Source organism: Dunckerocampus dactyliophorus, chromosome 3 (assembly GCF_027744805.1).
Source record: "Dunckerocampus dactyliophorus isolate RoL2022-P2 chromosome 3, RoL_Ddac_1.1, whole genome shotgun sequence".
Classification (NCBI taxonomy): domain Eukaryota; kingdom Metazoa; phylum Chordata; class Actinopteri; order Syngnathiformes; family Syngnathidae; genus Dunckerocampus; species Dunckerocampus dactyliophorus.
Genome location: NC_072821.1, coordinates 14,611,940 through 14,632,475, shown reverse-complemented (window position 1 = coordinate 14,632,475; position 20,536 = coordinate 14,611,940). Strand labels below are relative to the sequence as shown.

General features: G+C 39.8%; 2 protein-coding genes across 9 annotated transcripts in view; one reads left to right on the top strand and one right to left on the bottom strand.

Annotated features, from left to right (window-relative positions):
- Positions 1–8,380, bottom strand: part of sbf2 (SET binding factor 2) — a 107,299-nt gene extending 98,919 nt beyond the window's left edge. For all 7 annotated transcript variants that reach the window (XM_054769839.1, XM_054769841.1, XM_054769844.1 and 4 more), the window contains exon 1: positions 8,243–8,380. In XM_054769839.1, coding sequence (XP_054625814.1) covers positions 8,243–8,297 — 55 coding nt within the window. In that variant the 5' untranslated portion in view covers positions 8,298–8,380. The remainder of the gene's footprint in view (positions 1–8,242) is intronic.
- Positions 8,381–11,339: 2,959 nt separating this feature from the next.
- On the top strand, positions 11,340–13,641 carry adma (adrenomedullin a). 2 transcript variants are annotated; one of them, XM_054771036.1, is made up of 4 exons: positions 11,340–11,456; positions 12,035–12,143; positions 12,286–12,399; positions 12,484–13,641. In XM_054771036.1, exons 2-4 carry the CDS (start codon positions 12,049–12,051, stop codon positions 12,785–12,787), a joined length of 513 nt encoding a protein of 170 aa, XP_054627011.1. In that variant the 5' UTR covers positions 11,340–11,456; positions 12,035–12,048; the 3' UTR covers positions 12,788–13,641. The 2 variants fall into 2 exon arrangements, with proteins under 2 accessions (XP_054627011.1, XP_054627010.1); XM_054771035.1 differs by having other exon boundaries at positions 12,286–13,641.
- The last annotated feature ends 6,895 nt before the right edge of the window (positions 13,642–20,536 follow it).

The following is a 20,536-nucleotide window of genomic DNA, read 5'->3' as shown; positions in this document are numbered from 1 at the left end:
TGAATCTTGAATCTCTTGAATCTTGATATATATTCTTTCCATAGGAACAAGCCCCAGGAGTCGATGCTGCCGTTTCTGGTGGCTGGTAAGGTTTAATGTGTTGAAACTTGATGTTTTTTTCCCTCATCACGAAATGTTTGCAGAGCATTTGGTGAAATGTCTTCCATTGAAACAGTGAAAAGTCCCACATGATCGATGTCATGTTTGTTTTTAAGTGAGCTCAGGGTAAGCTACATTAGGCACTTTGCAGCAAGTCACAGAAAAGGAGCACTTGATTTTCTCACGCTAACCCACGTACAGCACAGTATAAGTAATCTGGCCTCATTGGCCAGATTATTTTTTTTAGCAGTTATCTGAGCCATTTTTTAATTATCAGATTTATCAGTATGACGGCCCATTATTATCGGTTTGATAATTATTGTGAAACCCTATATTTTTCACAATTCAAAGTTAAACTTTGTAAAAACATTGTCGTGCCGGCCAAATAAGATGACTGGCGTTCATGGCTTTCATTCACCACTCTCTCGTATACACGTACATGTCCATAGCACATGCACATACACGAAAACAGCCTCAGAGAACCAATTTGGAGTCATTGTGTGGTTATGATACACTATACATTCAATAATAGCTAACATTAGCTGCTAAACTTTGCCAAATCGATATTTATAAGCAGACAATAAACAAACATTACTAATGTGTTATGTGGTGTGTGGCTTGCAATGGCGGAGCAGGAACAGGCAGGTTTACATTGCCCATGCACAGTCAAATGTTAGCGCTTCCTATGCAGTACCTAATCAAGGCAGACAGCACCTTTAATAAAGCACAACTTTGTCAAGCAATAATGCTTGCAGACTTGCCAAGCCACTACTCTATCTTTGTATTTCTGCCCATAAAGCAAGGTGAAGTATTTACAATTTGCATTATAAGTCAACATCACTGAAACAATGTGTTCTTTTTGGTTAGTCAAACTACTAACGCACAATTTGCACTTAGTCCCACCGTACAGTACAGTACAAAATTAAAAACACTCCTAAATATGCAGAGTATACATGGAAAATTAGAATTCATATCGGCAAAGGAGAAGTGCATACTAACACAAATTTACACACATTTGTGAATACTATTTGCGTGAAATAGACCTTTCGTGTACATCCATCCATCCATTTATTTTGTATTCCGCTTGTCCTCACTAGAGTTGCGGGGGTATGCTGCAGCCTATCCCAGCTGACTTTGGGCGAGAGTTGAGGTACACCCTGGACTGGTCGCCAGCCAATCACAGTGTGTACATTAAAAAAAAGTTTTAAATCTTTAAGTTCATCTCTTAAAGGATGGAAGCAAAAAGAAAAGTTGTGCGTTATATTTTTGTTGAATGTACATACTTTAGGACGGTGGGATTAGAAAACCCATGCAAATTAAGGTTGGGCGATAATTTTTATACACAGTGTTCCCTCGCTACAACACGGTTCACTTTATGCAGCCTCGCTATTACACAGATTTTTTTGTGTGCAATTTTTTTACAGTGTTTTTTACAACGTATGAACCATTGCGTTCTGAGTCCCGATTGACTAACGGACTGTAGACCATCAATCAATCTCCTCCATGCCATGTGACCTGTACAGTACAGAATGCGTTCAGCCTGCCTAATTTACATAATTGATTGATGGCGAGCAGTATGGCTCTATAGTGCTGTATGTTTGCAAGTTTTGTCGCCGACAAAACTCACAATGCCGACTAAACGCTCTGCACCAACAAAGGGGTGCAAGTGCAGGGCGCCATTACGGAATAAATTAATCTTCGGTTCATACCATAAAGGAAGAGGAAAATAACATAAGGACGGCAGCAGCAATAAATTTTAAAAAGGATGCAAAAAAGGGCTTTAACTCTCGGCAGCAAGACCACGGAGAGGCCGCCTCTGTGAATGCCGTGGTAGAGACAACATGAGCAAATTTAAAGCCATCATCGAGGAAGGGGGATATAAGCCTGAACAAGTTTTTAATATGGACGAGACAGGCTTATTTTGGCAACAATACATTGCTGATTCCACCCATAGACCAAGTCGTGATCCACGCTTTTAAGGCCCTCTATATGCGCAACATGTACCTGTATATTTTCTCATGTCTGAGAAAAGTGTATAAAGTGTGTGGTGAGGGTGTTACAACCTTAAAACATAGATAATAAACAAAAAAAATCCTGTAAATGAAAAAAAATACTGTAAACAAAAACAACTAAACAAAAAACATATCCTGCAAATGAAAAAACATGAACTGTCAACAAAAAATATATATAATGAACGAAAAAAACTTTTTTGTAAAAACTACGACACGGATTTCACTTAACACAGGTGTATTTTTTCAAACCTAACCCCCACGTTAAACGAGGGAACACTGTACCGGCATAAATCCTTCCAATAATGAGAAAATGACGTATACCGGTAGAAATTATATCGATGAGTTGATGACGTGTTTTCCCTGCGACTGCGCGCCACGACACCCTGTATTGACGCATTGGCGCTTCACATCTACCACTAGCATGGTCCAGAGATGGCAGAGAAAGCAGAGCAAACAACACAACAACTAAAAGAGAGAAAATGAGCATGGCTGAAGGCGGAGGAGAAGCGGAGACTATAGACAAAGAAATTGTTGGTAAACACGGAGGTACCTTTGTAATATGGTGCTTTGGTTTCGATAGTGCAGATGAAGTACAGGCATGTGTAGTAGCTGAGCGACTCAACCAAGTATTAGCCTCACAGTCCACTACATAACCAGCGACTGGACTATGAAGTCGTCCTGTCTCCAGACAAGTTTTTTTCCGGAGGAACACACAGGTGACAACATCACAAGTGAGTTGAAAGAGTTTCTCCAGGAATGGGACTTAGATGAGAAGAAACAAGTGTGTGTAACTACTGACACTGAACAACTAGAATAGACTGGCTTGCTTTGGACACTCTCTACACCAGGGGTCACCAACGTTTTTCCTTGTGAGAGCTACTTTTACAAAATGAAAATGGCCAAGAGCTACTCATTTTTGTAACATTTATTTTCAGAGCTTATTTTAAATCAAACAAAGCGAATATGCTTGTTTTACCAGAACATTAACAAAATGCTGTATTTCAGAATGCATTTCTTTCTACTGTTCTTTCATTATTACCTGAAAACCTGAATGAAAAGCAGGCTTGCGGGCACCTCATGTGGTCGTGGGGGGCTACCTGGTGCCCGCGGGCACCACGTTGGTGACCCCTGCTCTACACGGTGCCATAGGTAAGCTTACTTTTAATTGAATTATTTTTAATTATATGGATTAAGGTTTGTAGCTTTTTATACAAGACTCAGCTGAATTGAATTATATCGTCATATCATGATATATCCCAAAAATATCGTCGTACATGCTAAGGTCCATATCGCCTAACCCTAATGCAAATACAATGAATATGCTAATCATACAGAGAAAGGCACAAGTCCAGGTTCCAACCCAAGACCATCTTTCTGTGACAAGACTGACCGCTGATATGCCCACATTTCATTCTAATAACACTGAATAAGTGGGCATAAACAGTGGTGCATGGTGCATTTTTTTGGACTAGCTCACTTGTTTGTGGGTGTGCCTAGCGAGCCAGCAGCCCAAAACAAACCCTCTTTGAGAGATTGTAACAGAGATTCGATTGATATTGCTTTCATACGCTAAAACCTAGCAAGGACTCAATTTGCAACAACTTTTTGAGAATCATGCGAGGCATTAACTTCACAATTACAAACTAGTAGCGTGGCCTGTCAAATGACTCAGCTGGAGATCACATGGTCAACAGAAATGTGGCTGATTTGCTTGTGGGCAAGCTTTTTTCCTCCTCCTCATTTTCCGTGATTGCAGCATGTTACATAAGACAATCGGGAAATTCTAACCAGAAGATAGGAGAACATAAGAACACAGAGGCCCTTGAAATGCACAATACTGAGTGCTATTACTGCCTTTCAAGCATACTTTTTAGTTCATTTATTTATGAGAATTTCAAGATAATTTTAGGATTGGGTTGATAATCCATACAAACACATGCACACATAGACGCAGGCGCAGTGTAGCCGACTGTTGTAATCACTCCTCAGCATTACATTTACATTTCACAAACTTTCAGAATAGAAATCAATAGTCCAAATTAATCCACAATGTCAAAATACATGTAATTAATGTGATTGCTCCTTCGCACGCAAGGAAAAAGCATGACAATGTAGATACAGATGACAGGTTTTTGTGTAAAGAAAAAAATCCTTGATTCTTTTTTGTAATCAAGGTATTCAAATTATTCAAGGAAGCGTTGCACCCCTTGTCTCAATCATATGGTTTACATTTTTTTAAGTGTGCAGGTGTAGTGGGTACATGACTTCCAGTCAGATGTCTGAAGGGGTATACAACTGTAAAAAGTTTGGGAACCACTGTCATAGAGTACTCACTCAAGCACAGGTAAAGCACGCCAATTTCACACCCTTAAGGCTATAGAACTACAGCAATAATTATGTAAACCAAACACATTTTAGCATGCCATAAAGGATGACTGGGTTTTTGTGGCTACATTGTAGCACACCTGTTTGGAAACAACTGCATCTGCGTAACATCACATGGATCAACGGTCAAGTAGATAAAAATATATTAAATGATCTGTCTTGTTCAGAATGTCTAAATGTGACTCTATTCAGACTCCTGGTGATGCCAGGAACATTTTGTCCCTGGAGAAGAAAAATATACAGTATATATGTATATAATTTCTCAGTTGGAGCTAGGATGCACAGAGATGATGAAAGGCAGTGTTTACCTATTGTGCATAGCAAGCAAGCTTGGGTGGCTAAGAGGATTCAGCTGCTCTGGCCTGGCTTTGACACACACGGCTCTGGATGGACGCCACTGAATGCGGCAAGGAAATTTATTTTATTCCCTTATTGAGTCTCTGTGGCCTATTTCACTAAGCGACACACCTTGTTGAATCCTTATTTATGGAACGAATAGTCTTGAACTACTATCATCACTAACAAACTATCAGTCATAGTAAGAAATACAATCCGGAACAAAATCTTAAAACTCGAGCCTGATCGATTTATCGGCGGGCCGATTATGACGGATCACCATATAATCAATATTAGTGAATATGTAACCGATATACAGTATTAACATTTTTTGCTGCACAGAGATTCTGCTGCTCTGTTCCTGTGTGTCTCTGTGCTGCTCCCTGTCCGGGTACCTGGACCCTCCCCCTCACACATAGACAGACCATCGGGGTGCCGCTCTTCCAGCCTCACTCACTCTGCTGCAGCAAAGAAACGGCAAAACTAACTACATTTATTTACACAATGGTAAGATATGACTTTGTAAACTAATATAAAACGACACTTAAGTGCCACACTGTCAGGGCCCGTCAAGGAGAACATTATAGATTTTTTCATGTAAGTTTCACGTATTACAGCGCAGGGTTCCACCTAGGATTTTCTGAAGCTGTGGTGGTGGGCTGCATTTTTTTTATGCCATAATTTTTTATGACTTATTTATTAACTTCTTTAACGTTTTCCAACAACCAGTAAAACATGAATCGAGAACATGCAAAACTGCTAATTTAATGGCAGTTGCTGAGAGCAGTGAGAGTCTAAAATTGTTGAGCCTCTTTTTCTTACCTAACCTATTTAATCCAATACTACTATTTGACTATTAGTACTATGTGACATTAGTACTTTGTACTTAAACATTTTGTACTATTTGACACAAACCCAAATTGAACTCCATCCCTTTTCTATGCCGCTTATCCTTATTAGGGTCGCGGGGTATGCTGGAGCCTATCCCAGCTTTACTTTGGGCGAGAGGCAAGGTAGATTTTTTTGGAGGTGCACGTCTATGGAGTTATATTTCTGCCTTAACTTTGAGGTAGCAAAGGCAGATTGTGAGTCATATTAACGTGCAACAACTATTGTTGCGTGCTCAAGCACATCGCTGCGCTCTGTCACTCCCTCTCACCTTCTCGCTCGACCCTTCTGCACTTTCCTCACTCGGCGCGGTGCGGCGAGGGGAGCCAATGTACTACTATCTCCGGCCGGGTTTTGGGGACTGGGCTCATGGCAGGAGCTCGCGGGTTACTGCCTGGAGAGCGGCAAGGCGTACGGGCATATTCAGTGGTCAAAATGCGTGCCTCTTGGTCACTCATCGGGAGTGGAGGGCACTAATGCAATAATACATTTTTTTTCCCCAACATTCTCACGATCAACTGGAAAAGTCTCAAAGATCAACCAGTAGCTCGCAATCCCTGCACTAAATGTATATACTTTCATTTCACAGGCAAAGTAAGGTGTGGAGCCACTTCACGAAAGACTCAACAGGCATTAGATGCAGCATCTGCAGTGTGTAAGTTAACCACGGCTCCAGCATCAGCAAATCAAATAATACTACAAATTTGTGGCAGAGGTGTGTCCTTATACCAACAGTGTTACTAATCAAAGTTCCTTATTTTAATTTAGTAGTCTTCTGATTCTTTGTTGAATTGTATTTTGGTATTATAAGAATTTATGTTCATGTACAGTACATCCTGTGTACATCAATGCTCTTATTTCATATAATGGCCGACATATCGGTTATCAGCAAATATAGTGAATATCGGCTGATACAGTATATTGGATATCGGCTTTTTTCGGCCCCCAGTAACAGTATCGGCCCCAAAAATCCCTCTACATAAATTACAAGAATTAAAATTTTGCGCCAGTGGATTGCAACCAGATCGTAAGTAGAGCATCAAAATGCAAAAAAGGAGAAATAGGAGCAAGAGACAAAAATACACTGCATTTAACTCAAACAGGCTATTTATCTGCTGGTCAAAAGTTTAAGACCATCGCCTTAAAAAGTCAAAATCTGCTCTAAAATCCTTTCATATCATTTTCTGTCAGACATTGACACTGTTACGAAATACTGACAACTAAAGTAAAAAGGCTTTGTCTTTCAACGTGGCTTGATTGTTGATCTGAATAAGTAAAGCCTCCTGCAATGCGCCACTGCGGCTGAGGTTGGACACTGCAAGACAGTGATTTTTAATTTCTTTTTTTTTTTTTTTTTATGCTTTGTGATTTGTGAATTTCGTGAAATATATAAGGGGCAAATAAGTCAAAGGGGTAGACCACAAAAAAGTTCACCTGTGCAAAGCCAGAGGGTCCAAAGGGCCAATCGTTGGCCCAAATTAAGGCCTGTTGTCTGCAGCCCGATAAGCATATAGGAACGGTGGGGTTACATATGGAGGTGTTGGATTTGCAGTGGCAACAACTGGTGGCTTGCTATTTGGAGATGTTGCAATAGGCATCCCTCCTGATTGAGGGCCTCAGTCTATGCTAGGTCTTTCAAAAGGACAACGCAAAAGGCCTTGTTTGTGCAGTTCAACAATCTTGCCATGTTCAAAGTTTAAAAGCATTTTTGCCTTTGCCACCAGGACATTAGGACAGTGTGAATGTCTGACAGAAAGTGACATGAAAGCAAGAACACCGCAATGAACACTGACTTTTTAAGGCGATGGTGTTAACCCCTTGCCATTCCAATGACCCGCCGGGAACTACTGGAACTGAGCTTGAGGCATAGCGAGTGGAAGCAGGGGCAACTTCCTGTCCCAGCACATATAAAAAGGTGCAGAGGCTAATAAGAGGGAAGAGGACTGCCTTTCCTCACAGCTGCATGCTGCCTCTATCATAAAAAAACAAATTCAGCTCTTCCGGCAAAAAACACACACACACGACAACAAATCATAGACAAGTGCATTTGCAGCAGATTATAAATAGACCACAGCAGAGTGGGCAGGACTAAAACAAGAATCAGCCAATACTTAATAAAACACGCATGCACATCTTGACTATTGTAGAATGTAAGCTTCAGTCATGTCAACAATGCTTTTATGACAAACTATTGCTTTTATCCAACCACAGCTGTTCTTTACTGTAGTGAATGTATCTGCCTTCTTTAGACTGACACCTAACAACCACAACGCAGACAGGATGTGACTCATTTTGAATTCGTGAAGTTCCAATTGACTGAATAATCACGATAGTTAATAGGAGTATTGCGTAAAACACAGACGACACTCTACATTCAGTGGGTTAATGAGAAAAGGGAAAGTGTCGCCACTCTCGCCTGTTAGCATCGCGGCTAACACGAAGCTAGTCGCCAAGCTATGTAGCATCAACATCATCTCACACTAAGTGGCGGCCAAGCCACAAGGCTCCTGTTACACACTTACCGGCTTTTTCCTGGTCATATCCCACGACAATAAAGTAGTCAGCCAATCTAGCCATGTCTGCCGCTTTTCCCGAGCTGTACCAATACAATTCAGCATTTTTCCTTCTTCCAAAGCACAGCCATTTTTGACAGAAGGGCCGTCAATGCGCATGCGTGCAAGAGCTAGAGCCATGCATGGGCGTGGCCCCCCCTTCACGCAATACAAATACTAACACAACGTTGTGGCCCCTCAGTAATCCATCCATTCACTGACCATACAGCTTGTCCTCATAAGGGTTGCCGGTGAGCTAGAGCCTAAACCATATAAATCATTTTTATCATATTATCCACAATAATTACAGCAGGTGGCAGCAATGGTGGAAAGAGTACTAAAATAAAATAAAAATAATATTTATTTTACATAAATAATAGAAGTAAAAGTAAAGTAAAAGTTACTTTTTAAGAAGGTTTTCCAATATTATGCTAAAAAGGGAAAGAGTCTAAGTCTCAAACATGTTCATCACTGATGCAACACCTTTATGAATTAAAGTATAAAAATAAAACAATCGTCCTCATGTTGCACAATGTACGAACAGCTGGTTGTCCTGCGCATAATTCACTTCTGTTTTCAGGGTCTTTTTTTAATGAAGTAGTAAAAGTACAAGTACAGAATTTTAAAACAAACAACTTTGAAGTATAAATACACACACAAATACTCAATTACAGTAGCATGAGTAAATGTATTTTGTTACTTTCCACCGCTGGGTGTCACACAGATGGCATTAACCCAGACTAGAAATATGAGTGTTAATTGGAGTGGCAACCATGGACATAGTTTTGGAATTATGCAGAAAAAGCATTAAAAGTGGCTATAGTTCCTATTATTTACTGTCTATGAAAACATACTTTTCCTCACTCCATCTCCCTTTTGTCTTTTTCTTTCTGTGACCTATTGCTTCTGTACTCTTCCTCATTACAAAATTATGTGAAAGACACATCAAATTACTCACATTTGCCAATTAATTATGATCGTGTATCAACAGTAAAATGTGTGCCCTTGGGATAATCTTTTTTGCTGACATACACGGGTCTTGTTACGCACATTTCCCGCCACAAGTACCTGGCCGTAAAAGGTGGGAAAAACTATGTCACTCATCCTACCACTACAACAAAGATAGCTCCCGGTTTACTGTCATGATTTCACAACTCCCATTGTTGTCTTCCTGTAAATGGATTACTTGAGGCAAGTGTCATTACAAAGCGCATGCTGCTTAACAACACGTGTTTGGTATTTATGTGCTTTCTTGAGTTTAAAAATCCAGTTAAAATGTAAAGCTCCAAATAACTATTAAAATACTCACAGGGGACCTTTTGTTAGATACTAAAACAAAAAAGATGTAAATTATGGGATGCTGATGGAATGTAGAGTGTTAGGTTCTGAATAAAATTGAGAAAACATGTCACAACATGTTTTCCTCTTCCATCTATTCCGCTACTCTAAACTGAAAGGAAAATCAAAACTGAAAGCATTTATTCTGATGCTCTCTATAAAAGTAATTTAACCCATAATACTGGAAATTCTTCAACTGGAATTCCTGCACTGTTAAAACCAGAATATTCCCAGTTTTCTACAACATTTCATGTCTTTTCCACAAAAAAGCACAACTCAGGTTCATTTCCATGTACTGTAAGTATATCATCACAAACTGCCCATAGAATAAGGCTGTTGTAAATAGAATTTTATTACAGTAATTCCATAAAATGTGCGCACAGTGTAGTTCATCATGAAAGGGGAAAAACATACAAATCTTTTAGACTTTACTGTCATTTCTTTAAAATTGTATTATTGTCTTTCAGAAGCTTGAGAAGCAGACACAAATTCCAAAGTACTGCACTGTACTGTACTGTACTACAATTAAGCTATTCTCCTGCTGGACACCTGGGCAGAGGAAACATAAGTGATACGAGTCCCCACAAAAGCAACAAATCAGCCCGATTATTCCAAACAAGTCTGGACCAATATTTTTCTACTTTATTTTCTGACCCCAGATTTATTCTTAGATAATTGTAAAATTCCACCTCACACACTAGTCCACATGGTAAAATAAATCAGGGCGTAAGGCGAGCAGAACTTATTTACTTTGCACAAACAAATACCTTGAGTATATTGGATTTACAGTCAGGTATGTTTACTATATTTAATGACTTACCCAATGCTTCTCTCATATTCATCATGCGGTGAGTGGACTTACACACTGACATGGAACTTCACTGTATCAGGGAGTGGCTTTGAAAAAGAACAGTGGAAACATTCCTTAAATTTTAAACAATAACCACCTGTTGAGATATGACAAAATAGATGTGTATCCCTTTATAGTGTAAAATGTTTCTATTTAAATACCAAATGCACCTCTGACAAGAGGTATAACAATATGATTTCTCCTGGAAAAAAAGTTTCAACATCATCTAATAATAGAAAATTGTATGGTTTTGGTATAACTTTACATATACATCCACCCATCCTTCTATGCCGCTTATCCTCACTAGGGTTGCGGGGGTATGCTGGAGCGGCGGGTTACACCCTGGACTGGTCGCCAGCCAGTCGCAGGGTACATATAGACAAACAACCATTCACACTCACATTCATACCAATTTAGAGTCGCCAATTAACCTAACATGCATGTTTGTGCAATGTGGGAGGAAACCGGAGTGACCGGAGAAAAACAACGCACGCACGGGGAGAACATGCAAACGGATGGCCAACTGAGATTTTAACCCAGATCTTCTGACTGTGTGGCCAACATGCTAACCACTCATCCACCGTGTGGCCTTTTATATATACATATATACCTCAATTCTAAAAAAAAAAAAAAAGTAATCAAAGTGAAAGAGTCATGTAATGTGCTGCAATAATTCTCTGGGGTTACATTATTGTATATTCAAGTATTTCAGTGTATTTTTAAAATAATAAAATACTTCATAAAGGATTTTTTGCATGGCTATAGTGCTGAACAGGGTGGAGGGGGGTTGGAGGTGGTGAAGGATGAGAGTCAGTCAATGAGCCCCTCCTACCTCCTGTATAAAGGCTCCCAGTCTGGTGTGTAAGAGCTATTAGCAGAGTGACACAGCTGCCTTACAGAACTACTGGCAATATTGCCAGAACCTGTGGAGTATTCTTCTGGAACGCTGAACTGACAACAAGAGCTTTATCATCCAACTGAATCAGAGAATCCAAGGTAAGTTTTGCTTTATTTTTCATGAGGATGTTACTGTGATTGACTGTGCTCTCTCAGCTGATGGCTTTATCCTTGCTTTTTTGAGGTCAGGGCACAAGTGCATAGACAAGGACAGGTTATCTGGATGGTTATATAATCAGTTCAGCTCTTAATATGTGTATGTGTCTGGTGGAAGTGCCTTAGAGGTGCAGCACATCTAAGAAAGGCACTTGTGGTTGCAATTGCTTACAGGAAATGAAAATTGCAAGTTTAATGTCATTTTAGTTTGACTTCTGTTGAGCCAAGTTTATTTTGGTAGGTTCCATTGGTTGACAGTGTCCTTCACATAATTGGCCAGGGGCCCAAAGCATGGTTGTAGGTTTACTTAACTGAGCAAAATGTGACCCTAGCTTAACTTCTCAAATAAATGAATGATAAGTGAAAATAACTTGGCTTTTGGACTCTTGTGTAAGCAAAAGCACTTCAAAGGCATATTGTACTAGCAAAACACACATAGTGGCACATGAGTAGGGGATTCAGAAATTTACATTTTAATAAATATTATGAATAACTAACTAAATGTTTGTTTGCTTCCACAGGCATTACCAGAAAAATGAAACTAATCTTCCAGTCTTTCCTTTATTGCTGCCTGGTGGCCACAGTAACACACTGTGTGGAACTTGAAGTCAATCCCAAGTTAAAAAAGAGGTGAGTTGTTCATTCAGTTATCTATTCTATTTAGTTACCTCATCTATTACATGTGCTCATAATACCTGGGGAGACGGCAGTTGTCCATGTCCACTGAATTACCTGCCTTAATGCTAATGGATTTTTCCTCTCCCTCACCTAGACTCAGCATATGGCTGGGGAACAGACTCAGACAGGATCTGGAGAGTAAGGCTGTAAACTCTGAGCAATTTGTCAGGCAAGAGGACGTCAGGAACACCATGCTGCCACATTCCAGGTATGCATCATCAACTCAGAACCACATCTCACCATCATTTAAATTCAGAAATAAGCATCTTAAATCCTCTTCTTTCTTCTGCAGCACTGAAATCAACATCCGAACCAAGAGGTCCAAAAATTCCGCCAACCAGTCAAGAAGACAGGGTTGTTCTCTGGGGACCTGCACAGTGCACGACCTGGCACACCGCTTGCACCAACTCAATAATAAACTGAAGATTGGCAGCGCTCCCGTGGACAAGATCAGCCCACAGGGATATGGCCGGAGGCGTCGCTCCCTACCAGAAGGCAGAGTGACTCTGAGGCTGGAGCAGGGCAGGCTCAGCCCCGTGTGGAGCACAACCGATTCACAAGTCCACAAGCTTGAGGCTCTGCTCAGGCAGACATGAATGAGACTTTGCAAGAAAGAACAGCTGGGAACAAAAGCTAGGGGAGTCTCAAGAGTTAGCATAGCCATGCCTCAGTACTCTCCAGCACATTTTTCCAGGCCTGGGGACCGAGTCGGAGCTAGACTCCCTGCACTGAGTTTCTTATAGAGCTGAGCCTTGCTGCTCAGTGATGTGAAGCGAGCAAACAACTGCAAACACTGGATGGCAGAGCGTGGCACAACTACACGGTGCTGCTCTCTGCTTGGCCGGGGGGGACCCAAAGAGTGCTGATTTCTACCAAAGTGAGTGGACTCATCCTCTGTGTAAAAGAGGTATCTTTTTTTCCAACATTCTTGGACTTATTGGACACAGTTCCTCCTCCAACTTAATAAGTGCTATCCTGCAAGGATTGAAAAAACTAACTAAGCACTTTTCCATTTGGACTCAAGTGAATGATCAGGATAATATCATGTGCATCACAATGCCAAATAAGGGGGTAGACTTTAAAGTTGTGAAGCTTTCAGCCTATATCATGTTTTGGGCACTGTATAAAGGAAAAAAATGCCTTAAATTCTGTGAGATATGTGCCAGTCCACAATGGATTGAAATATACTTGAACTTGTTATTTGTACAAAACATGTGCAATCTATGTTTGTTTGTTTTTTTAATTGCAGATATATGTATATAAGAATTCATTTATTTAATATTATATATTAGTTACATTTATGTACTTAAACAGAACTATTTTTGTACAGAAAGTATATGAGCATTGTATTTGTCATTATTTTATTACAGATTGTGGTAATAGGATATCTGTCTTATGGGTATATTATATATTTGCAAATGCGCTCTATTCTATTTGTGTTGAAGCAATAATATTGTCATTTAATAAACATTTTGCAAACAAAACCTTGACCTTGTTCAGACTTTCTTTTGCTCCTGGCTGTCATAAATTCCAGCACAAGTGGCACAGTCTATTGTCTGGAATATAGCAAGACACACACCACCTGGTCTCTGTTAAGTGATTCCAGGGTCTCATTAGAGTTCCCCCCTCCTCTCGCTACATTCCCCCAGTTATGACCCCCCTCTACCTCTTCTTTAAGAAAGGGCAGACAGGGTGCCAGGCACATTCCTGCTTGATTCAACTCATATTTGTCGACTAAGCCCATCTCAGAGCTGGTCTGGGACGCTGGAACTTTAACTTCATCTGTATTGATTGTTAAAAGATGGTCGGAATAGAAGGACACTGATGTGGTGGTGTGATGGGGGCGGGGGGTCCTAACATTCCTGCAGGAGCATCATGTAAATTACAACCAATCATTACTTCACATTCAAACAGCCACAAATAGACCACAGAGCACCAAAAGCCTGTAGAACTAATTTTATTATCAGCGACTGCTTATTTGTGAGAGTTAACAACCTCAGCTAAACAGCTTGCCTTTTCAAAATAATGTATAAAATAACAAATAAATGTACAATGATAACCCTCTGAGGTCATACAGGAGGTAACAAAGTATGTCAAATCAAAGCATCATTAAATGCTACCAAGCCAAAAGAACAAGATAAGGAAGAAACATTTTCTAGTATTTTAGAAACATTGATAGTGTATTAGCCCTGATTGGCTGGCGACCAGCTGGGATAGGCTCCAGAATACCCCCGGGACCCTAACTCGGTTAAGCGGCATAGAAGATAGATGGATGGATCATAGTGTACTAATTTTCAGATGTCCTTTTGTCTGTTTTTTAAGAATTTGCATTCATAAGACTACTCACTAGTTCTGTTTGACATGACAGATAAGCTGACCATTGACAGAGTTCATGCAGTTTCTTTTACAATGAGCAGCACTTCATCCATCCATCCATTTTTAATACCACACTTCAGAGTCCCAGTTGACTGAGTTAGGCTGATCACCAGTCAATCACAGGACTGGCACCTCAGACTTGTAGCCAATTAGCCAATTAGTCTTCAATTAGCCTGCCAATTAGCCATATTAATATGTTATTGAACTTTTGGAGGAAGCTAAAGTGACAATGTACACTCGGCACTGAAAGGCCCTAGTTGAGATTCAAACCCAGAACCATGGGTGCCGCCAGGAATTTGGGGTATACAAAAGCAAACAGTGTGACCTAGTTACAACTTCAATTCTACATTCTCTATTGCCATCTAGTGAGTAAAAATAAGAACAAATTTTAAAATGTCAGTATTTATCATGTTTTATATGGGTTATTTCATACAGGAAGAAAGTTACAAATATGATTTTGAAAAAGCATATTGTCAATTTGATTTTCTATCACAAGAGTTGTATATACAGTACAAACGTTTGCCTTTGCAAAGACAATGCTCAGTTTTGACTGACAGTGTCAGAGCAGTATTAATGTAACCATAGGTTTATTGTAGGCATTTGTAATATTTTACCTTATGAAGATACATACAATATTAGAAACAACGCTCAGTATGATGTAGCACAGTTCTTATAATGATATTCTTGAAATAGAAACTTCCTGGCAGTGTCAAAACTGTGCACGGATTGAGTTTGCACACACAGATTTTTAAAGGCAAACATAATCAGCACATGAAATACCGGTAGTAAGTAAAGTGAATTTCTGCACCTTAAATGTGACATAACTGTAGTTTCAAGTGTGTTGTGTATGTGAAGTTACACTATAATTAGACAAAATGTCCCTGGTGGCCTAGTCACTGTACTCTAATTATGTGAGGGAGTCACTGCTTTAGTAAGCCAATGAACTGATGACGCCACTAGTGCGGTCACAGCATTGAGAAACGGATGAAGTAGGACTTGCGCTGAGCTTCATCTTGTTTTATTTCTTGTTTAGACAATAACCATAACCAATGTGACAATGATTGTGCACAACTAAGAGGAGGAGAGGGTAGGACAAGTGTATAATGAAGTTGCCAACTCTGCCGTCTATTAAGGTGATACGGGGCTCGGGCTCCAAGTCAGTCCTCTTAAAGCCAACTCTAAAAGTATACTGATAACCTGGGCCGAGAGGATTAGCCTCATAATCTAAACACTGCCTGGCTAAATCAGGGACTGCAGGCTCTGCCGGCTGTGCTTGCAATTGCTCACTACACTCTGCTAAACACTGCAACAATAACTTTAGGATGTTTTGCCGAATCATCGTCAAAATCGGTGCACTCCTTTTGGGGCCTGACAAGCACGTCTGTTAAAAACAACAGGAACATTTGCTGTAAAACATGGCCGCCACCAAACAAAACATCTCTGCAGTGGCAGTGGAACTTTACACTAACTGCTAGGTGTGTCACAAGATCTCATGAAACAACATCACACGAGATTAAAAGGTGACAAGATTTCTCATTCACTGGGCACTAGGCTGAACTAAATTAATGAATTAATCACACAATAAATTAAAATTAACTGGATAATTGCTATGTGTGTCTGTTTTTACTTGTCTCCTGCTTCCAAACAGGCAAGAAGTGAATTCACTTTGTGCATTGGTTTCAGCACCTTCGCACATTTGTTCCACAGAACAATGGCATTAACGGAGCGAGCCCTTTTGTTAGTCATACTGTCTCTTTGTCTTGGTGGGTGGGGGCGGGGCCGGTAGCATACACACAGAAGAGTGCAGCCTGCAGAACAGTGTAGCCTTGTGAGGAGCAATGCAAGGTAATGTAGTAGAAATGTAATTAGTAGATTGTAATATATTGTCATGTATTTGTTATATTTTTTTATTGTACTTTTCTTAAAAGTAATGTTTAACCCTCGTCTCGTCTCGTTCTTGTAGACCCAATCTCGTGTATCGCCTCGTCTCTTGAACTGAGTGTCTCGTGACAGCCCTAACTAATTGCCAGGAAGTCAGTGGTCATTTGTCTAATAATTGTTTTTTCACATTCCAAAAACATGCACGTTAGGCTGACTATGGTCACTATGACATCAATTCAACCATCTGAGTCAATTTGACCGAAAGAGACAAGGCAAGGGCAGTATCTCCTACATAGTGGAGCAAGGTGTGGCAATGAAGGGGTTAAAGATGGACTGACGTGCACTACATCGTGGTACATGAGGTATCAAATTGTTGAGCACAGCGTGAGTGGGTGTTTCTCGAAAGGGAACGTCTACTATTCATAAACACTTCAGAATCTGAAAGGGTGAGTGAACTTGAATTTGAAAAAAATAAGCACTGTCATGCTGAAATCGGTCATCACCATGACTAATGATTGGCTAAAGGTTTTCTGATTTTGCATAAAAATACTCAATAGTATGATGAACATTATGATTGAACACATATAACATTACAAGTTTCAATGCATATTATCTATCTGTTAAACTCTGAAACAAATGTAAGCCTCATTATGTCACAGTCTGTTATTTATGTTGTGGTTTTTGCTGCGTTTGTCTTCCTTGTGCTCATTGTGTCATGGTTTGCACCTGTGTCTCGCCCTGACCTTTTTGTCTCCCCCAATCAGCTTTCTCCTCTCCGTCGCGTCTAGTCCAGGTGTGCCGTGTTGGCTACCAATAATTAGTCTGTATTTAGTTTCCAGTTTCCTGTTCGGTCTGTAGGATAAGCGACATTGATGTTAGGTCTGTGTCTGCCCTGTGCTATCTGCAGTTTCCTAGCTACTTGCATGCTGATAGTGTTTCGTATATTGCAGAGTTTGATTTTGTATTTTTGGACCCTTGATTTCCCCAGTGTTTTGGTATTAAGCCTTTTTTGAGCTGCATACTTGCCTCTGCTCCCTGCATTTGGGTCCACGTTGCCTTGCCACCACGTCAACCGTGACACATCATCTGCCTTTTTTACTTACTTAGGAAAAATGGATCTTTGTGTGTCTTTTTGACCTCTTGAGTTTTTGTTATTATGGTGCAAAAAATACTGTCGGTACAGTATGCCTTGAAAAATACTGTACATACCTACCAAACCATAGAGAAACATACAAGTCCAGTTACCTTGATTCAACCTCTGTGGATTACCATGACGTGGATGACTGATCAATCAATGCGGTTTATTTACATTTATTTAGGTTTATTTACTGTAGATGTTAAAATATTTAAAATCACAATAAAATCTTGGAAAAAAAATCAACATTAAAATCTACACAGGCAAAAACATAGGTACACTTGTATCGTAAAATAACAATAATGCTCAGTTCTTACTGACAATGGTAATAATATAGTTAGTATAGTCTAATATTTAGAATCTTTTATATAACTTAAATACTACAGACACCCCTCATTGTCTGTAGCTTGACATCATTGCAAACGCCAGCCACACAAAAAAACATATTGTTCAATTAATACCGCTAACACAATCTCAGGGAAGAAATACTAATATTTACTGTAAGTTGTAAATGTAGGTCAGTGCTTCTGATAGTGTTTAGGCCAGCAGAGAAGGCTTTGCTGGCCCTGACAGCACCACTCATTGTAATGTGATGCATGCTACAGTGTCGTGCTGCCACCTGTTGACCAAATGACGAATGCATTTCACAAACAGCTTTCAGGTCACTTGCACAGCCATGAGCTCCAATAAGAACCAATGAAGGTAAACCAAATATTCCAAACAACCCTCAGCAGAGTTCAAACACTGTAAAAAAAAAAAAATCCTAAAAATCTATCCTGAAATGAATACCGTTGTGATTCAAAAAATGAGAATCATTATCTCTGTAAAGGCAGAATGTACGAAATTGTATGAGAGTTCATAAGATCTATATATGTATTACAAATGACATTTAAAGAGCCTGTGGTGCATTCATGACTGAGTACTGAGTGGCTTTATTGTATTTGCATTGATCTTGATGCCTTCTGAAAAAGACTAGATGGGAGGAGAACGTTACATTCTGGCTTAAGACAGAGTCATAGAAAATGAATAGATGGATGGATTGAGTGTCTTTTGCTCCGATGCTCTCCATGCACTGTTTCTCTGGTGATGCAGCCCAGTAATGGACGAAAGATACCCCCTATGGGACTAAAACATGAAGTGGGAAATAATGACTGACGATACAAGAGATAATATGCGGTCATGTCCACAGCTCCACATTTACAGTGCATGCAAAGAGAGAGAACACATTGTCCACATTAGCCATGCAGAGCAGAGAGAGAGAGCACCATTAGCTTGCTCCCCTTGTTGTTGTGTCTATTTATGCTTTCTAAAATGCTGCGCCATAAAATCGGATCTGTTTCCTGAGGACAAGATGTTGCAATACTGAATAAAACATGTTTCCTGGAAGCATTTCAACCACAGACATACAGTAATAAAAGACACATATCAAAGTGTCAGCACACTGTAACTCAATGAGTCACCCAAACATACATTATTAAAGTCCATTATATGGACAAAAGTATTGAAATACTTTCCCATTACACCTACAGGAAGGGAATAAGTATAACAGATGCCAGCTGGTGCAGCTGTGTGAAAGTAAACCTCATTCCCTGACACCTTAACAGTAGCGTTGGACATTGAATTGATAGGTCAGGCTTTTAGCTCAACGGCTCACCTTTTCTACTCTCATTCGGCCAACCCAGCGCCCATGCACAGGGGTGGCACAGTCAGGTTACATTGGTGCTGTGACCCGGATGAGAGTGAGATTTATAGGGGTGAGTGTAACAGATGCTAGTTTGCGCAGCTCTGCGAAAGTTGATTGTTAAACCTCACTCTCTGATGCCTTAGGATGGCAAGCTCCCTTTACTATCATTTGGCAAACCTTGGTTGCATATGGGAGAAGATATGGAGCTTCCACTCTTCTGTGAAGACTTTCTATAAGATGTTGAAGTTGAAGTGAGATTTTTTTCTGTCCGTCCATCCAGAAGAACCTAAGGACATAGGTCAATGATGTTCGACATGAGAGAGAGTTCAAAGATGTTTAATTGGCCTGATGTCACGGCTTGTTCAAAAGTAACAACAGTTGATTGAGAAAACCGAACATTTAAAAAAGTGAAAGGACGGACTAATATATGTTCATTCTTCCAGAATCCAGTGCCAAACCGCTGTGTCTTATATGCTCTGGAACTGTAGAGCCCAGTATGAAAAATCTATGAGAGTCATAGCCCATTAATTTACAACACAGCAACTTACAAATGAATCTTCACTAAGGATTGTATGTATAATGGAGCAAAACAAAACATATGTTGTGTTCTGCTGCAGCGATCTCTAAGGTAAACAATGTACCATTGTACCTTTTCTGTTAAAGAGAATATGATTGAGAAACTGATGCGGTTTACATTTAATATTCATACGAGCTAACAGTTAACAGCTAACAGTTTGACGCAATTTAAGGCAAAATAAGGTTCGGATCTTTGCATATCCCTAGTCAATTTTAATTGGAGACCCCTGACATAAAATGATGATATTTGACAGGTATGTAAGCACCTGAATATGTACTAAATTTTCCATGTTAAATTTAAATTAGTGCTACATATGTTTTAAATGTGTTAAAATCGGAATAGAGTTGATATCAAATAGCAACACTTCACCCTATATAAAAAGTAAACCTATTAGTCATTTTCATAAACAGTATGTTATCACAATCTATGACTGACAATTGTCAAAAATGTAATCAAGAAATTGCAAACATACACACTAATAACGTCCCTGATCAAGGTAAAAATGTAGCATCAATGTTTAAAAATAGCATACTTTGAACAGTTCACACTTGGTCCTCCAGGTGGGGATGTTGTGCAGCAGCTTGCCATTATACCTCTCACAGAAAAATGTCCCAACTGATGAGTTGTTTGTTTACAAAACAGTAAAGCAGACTGTCCTAACAAGAGGGGCAAGTTCACTTTGTATTATAAAC